Source organism: Gossypium raimondii, chromosome 7 (assembly GCF_025698545.1).
Source record: "Gossypium raimondii isolate GPD5lz chromosome 7, ASM2569854v1, whole genome shotgun sequence".
Classification (NCBI taxonomy): Eukaryota; Viridiplantae; Streptophyta; class Magnoliopsida; order Malvales; family Malvaceae; genus Gossypium; species Gossypium raimondii.
Genome location: NC_068571.1, coordinates 14,228,558 through 14,241,786, shown reverse-complemented (window position 1 = coordinate 14,241,786; position 13,229 = coordinate 14,228,558). Strand labels below are relative to the sequence as shown.

At 33.0% G+C, this 13,229-nt stretch overlaps 1 protein-coding gene across 1 annotated transcript; it reads left to right on the top strand.

The window, feature by feature from the left end:
- The first annotated feature begins 4,025 nt into the window (after window positions 1–4,025).
- On the top strand, window positions 4,026–12,577 carry LOC105800850 (protein CROWDED NUCLEI 1). The gene is made up of 8 exons (XM_012632211.2): window positions 4,026–4,563; window positions 5,971–6,180; window positions 6,452–6,705; window positions 6,900–7,170; window positions 7,247–7,330; window positions 8,005–10,082; window positions 10,579–10,693; window positions 11,963–12,577. The coding sequence occupies exons 1-8, from the start codon at window positions 4,351–4,353 to the stop codon at window positions 12,224–12,226; spliced, it is 3,489 nt and encodes a 1,162-aa protein (XP_012487665.1). The 5' UTR covers window positions 4,026–4,350; the 3' UTR covers window positions 12,227–12,577.
- The last annotated feature ends 652 nt before the right edge of the window (window positions 12,578–13,229 follow it).

Here is a 13,229-nt window from a genome sequence, read left to right as displayed (position 1 = left end):
CCAAGTTATATTTTAATTTGAATTAAAGTCCTAGTAGGACAATCAGTTAGAAAAATAATAGATTGATTGGTTTCAAAATGAAAATTCTTCTAGATCGTCATATATGGAGGTGAATGCTCTAGAAGAGACCCAAGACATAACTAATAAATAAAACTCCAGAAGATATTCAGGTACTTGAAACTTAATTTTAAAATAATGAAAATAAGAGATATTGATAAGTTATATCAATTTGAGAAAATGTGGAATCGAATAATAAAAGTGGTTGACAATGATTTTGCATGCAATATTTTATTGAAATAATGAAATAAAAGGAAGATCTTGAATAAATCTATTGAGAAACATAGATATGGAATAAATTGATCAAAATAGAAAGACGCAACTCAAGTATAATTAAATTCGTGAAGTTTTTGGACCAGTAGTCCAAGTATCTAAAGGAATAAAGCCAGTAAGGATGCAATTGAAGTAGTTTTGCAAAAGTGAAATAAAAATATGTAGTTTTTCGCTAAGTCCTAACATTGATTATGAAAATATATAATATTCTTTTGTGGTGGATGTAATAACCTTTCGATATATTATTAAATTGACAATTCATAAAAGATTTAACTTGCATCTAATGGTTATTGTTACAACCTTTTATAAATCATTATAGAGTAAAGTTTATATTAAAATCCTTGAAGGATTTAGGATGCTAGAAGCATATTGAAATTCTAGAAATTGTTCATTTATATGAATTGAAATAATTTGAACATATGTGGTAATTTTGACTTAGTGAATAGTAGTTGAATGAGGATTATAAAATTATCCAAAATACCTATTTGTGTTTTTATAAAAGAATCATGATTAAAGTTTGTTATGATTATTGGTGAATCTCCTGAAGAATGGTAATATAAATTTCCCTCACTAATGGCTTTTAAAAGAATAGTAATATAAATGCTTTTCAAATAGTCATTTGAAAAATTAGTATTCAAGATTGAATACGTAGAATACGAGAAAATATGTCATGTTTTCATGAGGGGGAGTAAATTCGCGTTGCACTCTTTTTCCCTTAATCGAGGTTTTGTGTCATTAGGTTTTCCTGGTAAGGTTTTTAATGAGGCAACATATTATGCGTATTATAGATTGTGTACTTTTTTCCCTTCATTAGGTTTTTATCCCACATGGTTTTTCCTAATAAGGTTTTAACGAGGTACATTATTTACCAATGGACATCCAATGGTGAAAGTTTTAATGTATTTTAATTCCAATAGTTATTTAGAATTAGAGGTGAGCAAAACTCGATTCAACTCGAAAAAATCGAAAAAAATTCGAATTTCAAGTTAAACGAATCGAGTTATTCGAGTCAACTCGAATTTTTTCAAATTTCGAGTTCGAATTGAGTTGAGTTTTCGAATTCGAATAAATCGAATATCAAACTATAATATTTTACATTTTTACCCTAAACTCCCAAACTTTTTTATTTTTTCCTAAAAACTTTTACTCCTTCACACTTTCCCCCCAAAACTTTTACTCCCCTCCCATCCCAACCCCACATCTACCCAAAATCCATTTCCCACCAAAATTTTACTTTCCAATTTACTTTTCCTCAAAATTTTACTCCCAAAAACCCTCATAACTTTTTATTTTCTCCCAAAATTTTTACTCCCTTCCACTTTCCCCCTAAAACTTTTACTCCCTTTCCATCCCACCTTCCATCTACCCCAAACCCATCCCCCCCTAATTTTTTAAATATTTTCCCTCCAAAATTTTACCCCCTATTTACTTTCCCTCAAACTTTTACTTTCCAAAACTTTTTATTTTCTCCCTAAACTTTTACTTCTCACCCTTTATTCCCAAATAAAAAATCAAAATTATTCAAAAAAATCCCTAAACATAAATAATAATAATTTTATTTATATCTACTATTTATATTATTAAATTAAATTTCACATTTTATATTATTTATATTATTGAATTGTTTAGTCATATTGAATATTTATATTAAAATTGAATTATTAATGATGCTATAAAATATTCGTGTTACAATTTTATATTGGTATCAATTTCTCATTTTATCTTTAAAATAACTTTCATAAAAAACACATTTTACATTTAATATATTTTTAATTCCAAAATACATAGTGACAAGAATCAAGATAATTGAAACAACTAAGCAAGCAAAGAAGTTAACCCGTATATAAAAGATTAATAAATAAATTATGAGGTGATGAAAGTTAATAAAAAATTTGATTACGGTGGAAAAATTTTATTACGGTGGGTGATAATGGTTACAAGGACCCAAAATTATTTTTTAAAATTTAACTCGAACAAAAATATTTGATTTGATTCGATTCGAATTCCATCTCACTCGACTTGATTCGAGAAAATTTCAAATCAAATTAGGATGATAAAATATGATTTGTCCACTCGATTAACTCGAAATTTTTTTATTCGATTCGATCGAACGCTCACCCCTAATTAGAGTTAGATCTCTACTTCTTTTATACTTCTTATACCTATAAATAGAGACTCTGAAGAAGCATTGTAATCATCCCTTTTGATCAATAAAGTACATTATCTATTGCTTTCATATCTTCTTTGTTCTTTATTCTCTCCATCTCTCTTTATTTTATAACACTTAAATAATTTTTTCCTTATATATTGAATTTATTTTTTCCTGATTTTGGAATTTTCTTCTCGTCTTTTCGCCATAAAATAAAGGGGAAAAGAGGTTTTATGTTTCTTTAAATTTTTATTTTTATTTTTGAAATTGTTTCTTTAGAAATTAAAAGAGTAGCAACTTGAAAAAAAACAAAAAAGAAGAAAGGCAAAAGAGTAGAAAGCCGCAAAATTATACTTGCCTTTGCCAACTTAGCCATCGTATTACACATACTTTGCTGGGCCCTCCAACACTCAATTTCATGTGCCTCCTCATGCTTAAAGTGCCATTGACGTATCTACCCCTCTCACCACTTGTTTGTTTGTCACCACCCAACCTACCTTTAGTTTCTTCTCATTTTCTAAACTTCAAACTTTATGTAAGGGGAGCGATGGTTAATATCTTTAGAATTTTAAACTTTACTTTGTATCAAAAATAGAATTAGATATTATTTTAATAAATTTTCATATAATAATATTTCTAACAAATTTAAGAAATTCTTTCCTCTAGCACCATTATTACATACATCATAAATGATAAATACTCATTATTTTAAAAATAATTCAACCTAATAATTATATATACATGTAAAGTTTGTCAGTGATAAATGTTTAAATTTATAAATTTATCATTTTAAATTTTAATAAAATTTAAATTTATAAAAATAAAAAGTCAATAAATATAACTTATTATTATTATTGAGTAATGAAAAAAACTCAAAAATTAAAGTTTTTGAATAATTTATTATAGATTTGACTAAATAAACTATTTTTGTTATAATATCTAAAACTACTTATAATTTATCCTCAACTTATAAATAGTAAGATAAATTATTATATTAATATCAATATTTATATCAATTAAATTAAAACTCAATCAGCAACTCACAAAAATAAACTTAAAATAACATTTAATTATATATAACTTTTAATGAGATTAGAATTCTACCTTTTCTTATAAAAATTTCCCCTTTTATTTATTTATTTTTAAGGCGTCTACGATGATGGCTACTCGGGGGACAAAAGAGATGCTTATCTTCTAGCCTACGAGCTTAACAGCTCTTAGACACCGTGGCATTTCCATACCAAGTATTTTAATAATTATTATTATTAATATACCATTATTCCCCAAAAAGAAAATGTAATTTCTCAAACAGTCCTACTTCACCATCTTATTTACACCCTACCCTCCTCTAAACCGTCAGTTACCTACCATAGGCAATTCCGTCTTCGCAAAGAGACACCCTCAGAGACGCACGTGGAGAACATCAGTTATTTCCCCAAAATGCCCTAAAAAGAAGCATAATGTAAAGGGTAAAATAGGAATTTAAATACAGTACAGGGGGAAGCGGGCCCATGAGTTAAAATGAAATCAAAGAACGTGAGTGATCCGCGCAAAGGAAAAAAGGTTGGCTGAGAAAGGATAGAGAGAGAAAAGAAAAGTACTCAGAGACGTTCTCGGATTTGAAACACCACTCTTCGCCGGAATTTGGGATTCCATTTCAAGTCCGGCTCCTGGGTTTTTTTTTTTCCTATTTTCTAACTTCTTCCAGATTCTCTAGTATAGAAGAAGCAAACAAAGAAACACGAGAAAATATTAGGGCTTTTCATAAAATTTGGGAATTGTGGCAATTAGGGGTTTTTGTTTTCCCCTTTTCGGTTTTTTTTTACTTGAATTTTAAGACTATCTGAGGGACGAATTGGGGAATTCACCAAATGTTTACGCCGCAGAGGAAGGTTTGGTCGGGTCGGTCGTTGACGCCATGGAAGAAAGTGGACGGGTCAGTTTCGGATCCAAACTCCAACGGGGTTGTTGTGGGAAAAGGGAAAGCAGCGGCTTTTGTTGAGTCAGTGACTCCTGATGGGAACGACCTCGGGTCAGAGGACCAGGAAGGAGTGCCCGAGAAAGTTTTAAGACTCGAAAATGAGGTTATTTTGTTGTAATATGCATTATATATATATATATATATATTGGCTACTCTAATTTTGTGTATGTTACATTTTTTATAGGGTTAGTTGAGAAATTGGTATTATTAAAAAATTACCACCAAATAACTTGTTTAAAGTCAAATTGCTTGATTTAGGTTATTTGGCTTAGATATACACTTTACTATGAATTTCTCATTTAATTCTTGATTTGTTTAACTAGGAACTTAAATTTATATTTACCGCTCGAGGAAGTTTATTTGTCATGTTAGTTTGTCTTTGTTATGCAATTTTTTTACTGTTTCAATTTAGTGCATGAGTTGCTGAAGTGGATACTTCATTTTAGTAAATAGTTTTGGTGTTTGGTTTAGGTAACCACCATATGTAATCATGATTTAGTTATTTGTAAATTGCGATTCTGTGGGATATGCAGTTATTTGTACCCAGCATTGGTCATGCATTCAATCATACCCCAAGGGAAAATCACTGAAATATGTAGTAATGGTCCAATGTAAATATTAAAGATTAGAGAGTTGGAGTTGTGAAGTTTGTCCTATGCGTATTGGAATTCGTTTTCGCCTTTTTTCATATAGATTTAGGGGTCTGATAAATCACTGAAGCTTGACTCTGTGGTTCCATGTCTATAAGCGAGTGCCATACCTAAGCTGTTACTACTGTATCTATCTCCACTATTTTTCTGTAGTTCAAAAATCTTCAATTGCTTTGATCTGTTGCTAAAATGTCCATATGTGCTAACATAACATGTCAAGAATAACTGACTCTATAACCCACCTTTTTCTCCTTGTTTTTTGGTAAACATCTTAATTTTTTGTTACTAGTGAATTACTGATGCTTCCCTGTCATGACATTTGCAGATTGGTGGTAGTCCAGTAACATGAATAAATTGTAGTAATAATTAGGATAAAGAAATATTTCAGATAGAATTTTGGTAAACATTAACCTCAAATTGCAGATCTTATAACCGGTCAAAGAGAAATGTGCTTATGCTAACTAAATTACTTGATAAGTGTCAATAGCATCACGCTGTTTTCTTTTGTCTTTTATGTCTAAGTAAAAATTGGGCCCATAATGTTTGTTACCAGCTTGTTGGAAGTGTCATTGTTGACAAGTTTGGACTGCCTAGGGCTATAATGGAAAAATTGGATGTTTTTGGTTGCTTATTTTGCTGTGTAGACAACACACACCCCCCCACACACATACAATCCATCCTACATTGTGTGTCGAGTGGAGAAGTTTTGAACCTTTATGTCGTTTCTGCTTTTTGATGATTTATGTTATTGATGTATTGAAAAGTTATCTGCTCAATTTGATTGCTATGCCCCATTTAATGGTTTTATGCTTTGTTCTATGTTGCACTATCTCATTTGAAAGATCCATATTTTGTGCTAGCTTTTCGAATACCAATACAATATGGGGCTTCTCTTGATTGAAAAAAAGGAGTGGATATCTAAGCATGAAGAACTCAATCAGGAATTGATGGAAGCAAAGGATGCTCTCAAACGGGAACAAGCGGCTCATTCAATTGCAATAAATGATGTTGAGAAGCGTGAAGAGAATTTGATGAAGGCCCTTGGTGTCGAGAAGCAGTGTGTGCTTGATGTGAGGATCTTATTTCCTGTTTTAATCTTTCCTCTGAAAGATTTTGATTGCAGTGTTCTGGTTTTATCTTTTGCTTTGTATTTTTTTTTTGTTATATGACAAAGTGGAGGCAAGATACTTTTTGGATTCTTTTAATGGGATGTTTTTATGCTACTCGTGCATCTAATTCTTTACCTTTTGGACTTAACAGTTGTGTGCTTATTTATTTCTTCATGTTATATATGGGGGTAATAATATTCACTAACGTTTAGAATATGGTTTTTTGTCACAGCTTGATAAAGCCTTACGAAACATGCGTGCAGAGAATGCAGAAATCAAGTTTACAGCTGATTCAAAACTTTCTGAAGCAAATGCTTTGATTGCCAGTGTTGAAGAGAAATCCTTGGAGGTGGAGACAAAATTGCGTGCAGCTGATGCCAAGCTTGCAGAAGTGAGTAGAAAGAGTTCACAGATTGAGAGGAAGTCGCAGGAGTTGGAGTCCCGTGAAAATGTACTTCGGAGGGAACGCCTCTCCTTTATTTCAGAGTAAGCTCCAACCTTCCTTTCTTATTTTTAATCCTGTCTTTTTTTTTCTTTGGACGGAGGGGGGAGGCTAGGTGTGAATATTGTGTTTATATACCTTCCTAAGTGAGTATGTGTTCTTTCAAAGTTCTCTTTTTCTGTTTACCCAAAGTATATGTAACTTCTCATTTAAAGTTTATTATTATTATCATCATCAGGCAAGAAGCACATGAGATCACTATGTCCAAACAGAGGGAGGATTTGTGGGAATGGGAAAAGAGATTGCAAGATGCAGAAGAGAGGTTGGCCAAATCCCAAAGATATGTCAACCAAAGAGAGGAGAGAGCAAATGAGAATGATAGACTCTTGAAGCAAAAGGAGAAGGACCTTGAAGAGGCACAAAAGAAAATTGATGCTGCCAACCAAACTTTGAAGGAGAAAGAAGATGATATAAACAGCAGGCTAACAAATCTAACTTTGAAAGAAAAGGTGAGCTATTTTTTATGTTGAGCAGTTGTTTGTATGAGTTAATATTATTTTATTTATCATTATCATCTGGATGCAGGAATGGGGTGTTGTGAAAGAGAAGCTAGAGATGAAGGAGAAGGAGTTACTTGTCTTTGAAGAAAAGTTGAATACCAGAGAGAAGGTAAGATTTTGCAAGGTTTTGCTTCTTGTTTTTCACAAAATGTGTTATAGCTCTGTTTTTGTAATTGATAAGGGTGAGCATCCGGTCAGTTTGGTTTCAAAATTCCTAAAACTGATTAAACCAAATTTAACTTATAAAACCAACTGAATTAAGTTGATTAATAAAAGAAACCGAATCTGAGTTGGTTTGGTTTGTTTAATCGGTTTTAACTATTAAAAATAAATTATTCATATTATTATATAAAAATAATTATATAAAAATATTGTGTATTATATATAATATAATATATCAGACATAAGTTTAAAGTAATTTATAAATCCATTTCATTTATATTTTATAAAATGTATTTAAAAATAAAACCATAAAGGTCAGTAAATTCAGTATATTCAGCTATAAATTTTAAAAACCGATAACTTAACTAACCGAACAAATCAATTTTCAAAACCAATCAATTTCAAAAGTGAATAAACCAAACTAAATTAACCAGGTTTGATCGGTTCGGTTGGTTAAATTGTTTGAAACCTACTAATCCTCTCCTTTTTGTTAATTTTTTTTTCTCCATTTGGTCTTTTACTTGTATTTTTCTTGAGAGTTATATATAATTTTCTTGGAGGGCTAGGTATCATTTAGGATCTTGTCTTTGACACTTTTTTCTGTTTTGCATTTATTGACAGGCCGAGATTCAGAAGCTCATGGATGATCATAATGCCATTCTGGATGAGAAGAAGCGCAAATTTGATCTGGAAATTGATGAAAAGAGAAAATCCTTAGATGCAGATTGGAAAAGCAAGGTGATTGAAGTTGAGAAGAAGGAAGCTGAAGTAAAACACATGCAAGAAAAGGTTTCTAAACAAGAGCAGGCATTAGATAATAAATTGGAGAAACTAAAGGAGAAAGAAAAGGAACTCGAATTAAAAGTGAAAACCCAGAAGGAAAGGGAGAAGACCATCAAATCTCAGGATAAGGATTTGGAGATTGAGAAGCTGCAGATGGTTGCTGACAAGGAAGAACTTTTGAGTCTTAAGGCTGAAGTTGAGAAGATAAGGACTGCAAATGAAGAAAAACTACAAAAGATACATGAGGAGACAGATAGGCTCAGGGTAACTGAAGAAGAGCGTTCCGAGTATCTTCGCTTGCAATTGGAATTGAAGGAAGAAATAGAGAAATGCAGGCTTCGAGAAGAACTACTGTTGAAGGAAGCTGAGGATTTGAAACAGCAGAAGGATAATTTTGAAAGAGAGTGGGAGGAGCTAGATGAGAAAAGAATAAAAATTGAGAAAGAGTTGAACAGTATTAGCCAACAGAAAGAGAAATTTGAAAAACAAAACCTTGCTGAAGAGGAAAGGTTAAAGAAAGAGAAGCAAGTAACTGATGACTATATAAAGAGGGAGCTGGAAGCTCTTGAAGTTGCCAAAGAAACTTTTGCTGCCACCATGGAACATGAGCGGTCAGTTATCGCTGCGAAAGCTGAAAGTGAGAGAAGCCAAATGCTTCATGACCTTGAGCTTCTGAAAAGAAAACTCGAGATTGATATGCAAAATAGACTTGAGGAAATGGAAAAGGAATTAGGAGAGAGAAAAAAGTCATTTGAGGAAGAAAAAGAGAGAGAACTAGACAGTATTAACTATTTAAGAGAGGTAGCTAGGAGAGAAATGGAAGAGTTGAAACAGGAAAGACTCAAGATAGAAAAAGAAAGGCAAGAAGTTAATGCCAGTAAGATGCATCTTGAAGGACAGCAAATTGAATTACGAAAAGACATCGATGACCTTGTGGAACTCAGCAAGAAGTTGAAGGACCAAAGAGAGCAACTTATCAAGGAGAGAAACCGCTTTATTTCATTTGTTGAGAAACTTAAGAGTTGCAAGAATTGTGGTGAAATTACCTCTGAGTTTGTGCTTTCTGATCTACGATGTCTACAGGAAATAGAGAATGAGGAAGTCTTTCCTCTCCCTACTTCAGCAGATGAGTATATCAGTGGAAATGTTTTTGGAAATTTGGCTGCATCTGAGAGGCAGAAGGATGAGATGTCTGCACCTGTAGGTTCAGGTTCTCCAGTTTCTGGTGGAACCATGTCATGGCTTCGTAAATGCACCTCAAAAATATTCAAATTCTCTCCCAGTAAGGACAGTGGACCTCATGCTATTGCAAAACTGAATATGGAGGCCCTGCTCTCTGGTCAAAAAGATAATTTGGAAGGCACATCAAAAACTGAACATGAGCCGGAGCTCTCTTTTGCTGCTGCAACCACATCTTTGGATATTCATGGGGTCCAATCAGACTCCAGCAGAAGAAATGTTGATGTTGGTCATGACCTCTCAGTTGATAATCAGAGCAACATGGAAAGTAAGGAACAGGAAGTGCATGGAGATTCTCAGAGTTCTGATTTGAATCGTGGAAAGCAGGTTCACAAGAGAGGCAAGCCTAGAGCTAAAAGAACACGCTCTGTGAAGGCAGTTGTCAAAGATGCTGAAGCTATTATTGGGAAAACCTTAGAATCAAATGAACTTGAGCATCCTGATGAAAGCAGGGGTGAATCTGGTCTTGCTGATGGGAGAGCAACTAGAAATGCAAGGAAGCGGAATCGTGCTCAAACATCTCAAACTCAAACAGCAGACACTGAGCAAGATGGTGATGACAGTGAAGGACGTTCTGATAGTGTTGTGGGGGGCCAGCGAAGAAAGAAGCATCAAAAAGTGGTTCTGGCTATGCCAATACCTGGCGAGAAAAGATATAATCTCCGACGGCTCAAAATGTAAGTTACTATTTAAATGCATCACATGCATGTGTATTCATTTTGGCAAATGTACTTTGATGGTTGCCCTGTCATAGCGCTGAGGCAAGCACCTCTTGTTCAAAGTTTGGGTTTTTTACAATGTGTTTTTGCTAATTTGTTGTTTATTTATGTAGCTTACAATAATTCAGTTAATGATTTATGCGCTTTTTGTATCCACCTAATAAGTAGCAAGAAGCCAGAGGTAAAAGACTTAATTAAGTGTACTGGTTACATTGTAAAATGCTTCGTGAAAGGAATCTTTTTCTGGTGATTGTAAAATAACTTAATGGCAGATTCCTTAACTCATGTTAAATATGTTCTGTTTGCAACATGTTATATAATATTGCAATTTAGTTTACAATGTGAAACTTGCAGATAATGTTATTCGGTTCCAGTAGAGTAAACTTTAATGGATTCTTAGAAGTACCTTGTTAATCTTTGTGAAGTAACTATGTGGAAATTCTGATTAATGCAGTGGGGTCACAGTTGCTAAAGATACAGCAGATCATGTTAACAACTCTGAAGCTCCCGTGCCTGCGGGTGAAAATGGAGATGCAAGTGAGAATGGTGGCGCGGACTTTCTGCAGCAGGTAAGGGTCTTGGAATTTAGTTTTCTTGTGCCATGTATCTTGTAGCATGTGCATGTTTGGTGATCCCTGCTCAAACCTACATCTTAAGAAATAGAGTAAACAAATTTTGCTATTAAAATGGTCAATTGTGACTTGACAGCATGGTTTGACGCATAATGGTAATTCTCTACATTGTTGAGTACATTTTCTATGCATAGAAGTGCTTTAGTCCAAACAAACCGAGAAAACTAGGAAATCAATTTGGATTATAATGTTCAGTTCGGTATAGTTTTCTGTTTGGAAGTTAAAAAATGGTAACTATTCAAACCGAAATAAATTATATTTGTCATTTAGTTTATAATCTTTTTATAATATAAAAAGAAATATTTTATTTCTAGTTAGTGAAAAAAATTAAAATCCTATATAAAAATACTTAAAAAAAAGAAAAGCTGGTGGTCTGAATTGATCCAAATAAGTGGTATTCGATTCAGGTTAGTTCGATCAATCATGGCATTCAATTGTCCTTTAAAAAAAACCAGAAAACTGCATGTCAATCACAAATTTACAAAACCAAAGTGAACATGTTTATTTTCTTAAAAGTCCATGGAATTATATGTTTGTGATCGTATGAGCTACAAGGTTCATTGTTCACTAAGGCTGATCAAAAAAAGAATCAAGAAAACCGAAAACCACTTTGAACCAGTGTTCAGTTCGGTTTTGGTTTGGTATCGGTTCATATTTTACTTAAAAGTTTTTGCTTTGATTTGGTTTTGGTTTGTAAGTTAAAAATACTGCAATTATCCGAATTAAAATTTATTTTTTATTTAATTTACAAGTAGCTATTATTTATTTTAATATAAAATAAATCTTATATTTCAATTTATTGAAAGTAATTTAAAATTACTATATAGAACTTTTGTAATATAAAATTAACTGATGAATTGAACTGATCCAAGCTGGTGGAATTTGGTTTGGTTTGGTTTCCTAAAAACCATTATATTGCATAGTAACTGCAGATTCTTTTCCAAAACCGATCTGAATCACTACCACCCCCACTTAAGCTTGACATGTGTCGCGGAGAAAACGAGGGAGGAATAAAAACTGGAGAAACGAAAGAGTTGGAAAGCTAACGGTGAGGAGTGTGGGGAAAAACAGAAAATGAAGTACTTTTACTAGATGAGGGCAATGATTGCAATATTGCAATTTGAATTTCTAGTATCAACTGCTTACTATTTATGCCAGTCATTATGAGTTCATGTTAAATAATCTAGTTTATATATTTTGTGGCAGTCTGAAACAGCTCTTGACGCTAAGGATGATGATGCTGGTACAACCAAAAAATTGGATCCGCATACAGCATTAAGTGAAGAGGTGAGTGGCACACCCAAAGGGGTTGGTGAGTATGGAGATGGTAATGACTACAAAAGTGAGTCGCGTAGTGAAGGGCTGAAAGGTGATGGTGAGGATGATGGAGATGAAGATGAGGAGGATGAAGTTGAGCATCCTGGCGAAGTCTCTATAGGAAAGAAGCTTTGGAATTTTTTCACCACGTAAAGATGTGGATCTTATTCCTAGGTTGGCAATATCATTCACGTCTTTGATTGTATCAGCTGTTTTAGGTTTGCTGGTAGGAACACCTTGATCTAGTAGTGTGTATTAACAATTTAAATGTTGTAACCAAGAAAAAAAACACATTTATTCAGGAGGGAGAGTGGGTTTTTTTCACCTTTTTTTGGGGGGTTAGGATTCAGGTCTTGGGCTTTTTTTTTCTTTATTGTACTTAAGTACTAGTGCTAGATGATTTGACGTAGCAATGATTGGCTCCTTCAACCATATTGTTTGTATCAAATAGTACATGTATTTTTCATATTTGCTGGAATTATTGTCCGACTGCTGTGATCTCAATTACTCTTTCAGCTGTAAAGATATTAGACGTTTGATGCGATACCAGTTGCATCATGTTTCGATACAACTCGACGATCTCAAAATTGGCTTAAGCTCGAGGGGCTCAAGGGGCTCGAGGGGCCTAAGTGTAAAATGAAGCTTAATTACAAGCTCATTCAGCTTACTAAGCAAGCATGGCAATTTATTGCAAGTTGAATTTGTTTCTTTTAATTAAACTTATCTTAGATTAATAAATGAGTAGTTGATCAATTAATTCAACTCATCTTAAGTTTTTAATAATTGAGTTATTATTGAACTTTATTTAATAAGATGCTTCTTAATTAATCTAGTTCCTAGGTTCACTTATTGATGCATGAGTTAAGTTCATTTAATTATGCTTCTTTAATTTACTAGTTGCTTTGGAATAATTGTTGCATATGTTTTTAGTTCATTTACTTAAGTAATAATGTGTGTTATGTTTAATAAGTGTTTACATGTGTTTAATAAGCTCATTTTAATGTGTTTATTGCAGGTGTCTTTTCAGCTCATAACCGTTATGACTCAAGGCTGATATAAATTAAATAAAGTGGCTGTTCAAGTCATTTTCAGTTACAAAGTAAAGGAGCTGTTATAAAGGAGGCTTAAACATCATTTAAGGAGTTTTTAAGAGCAT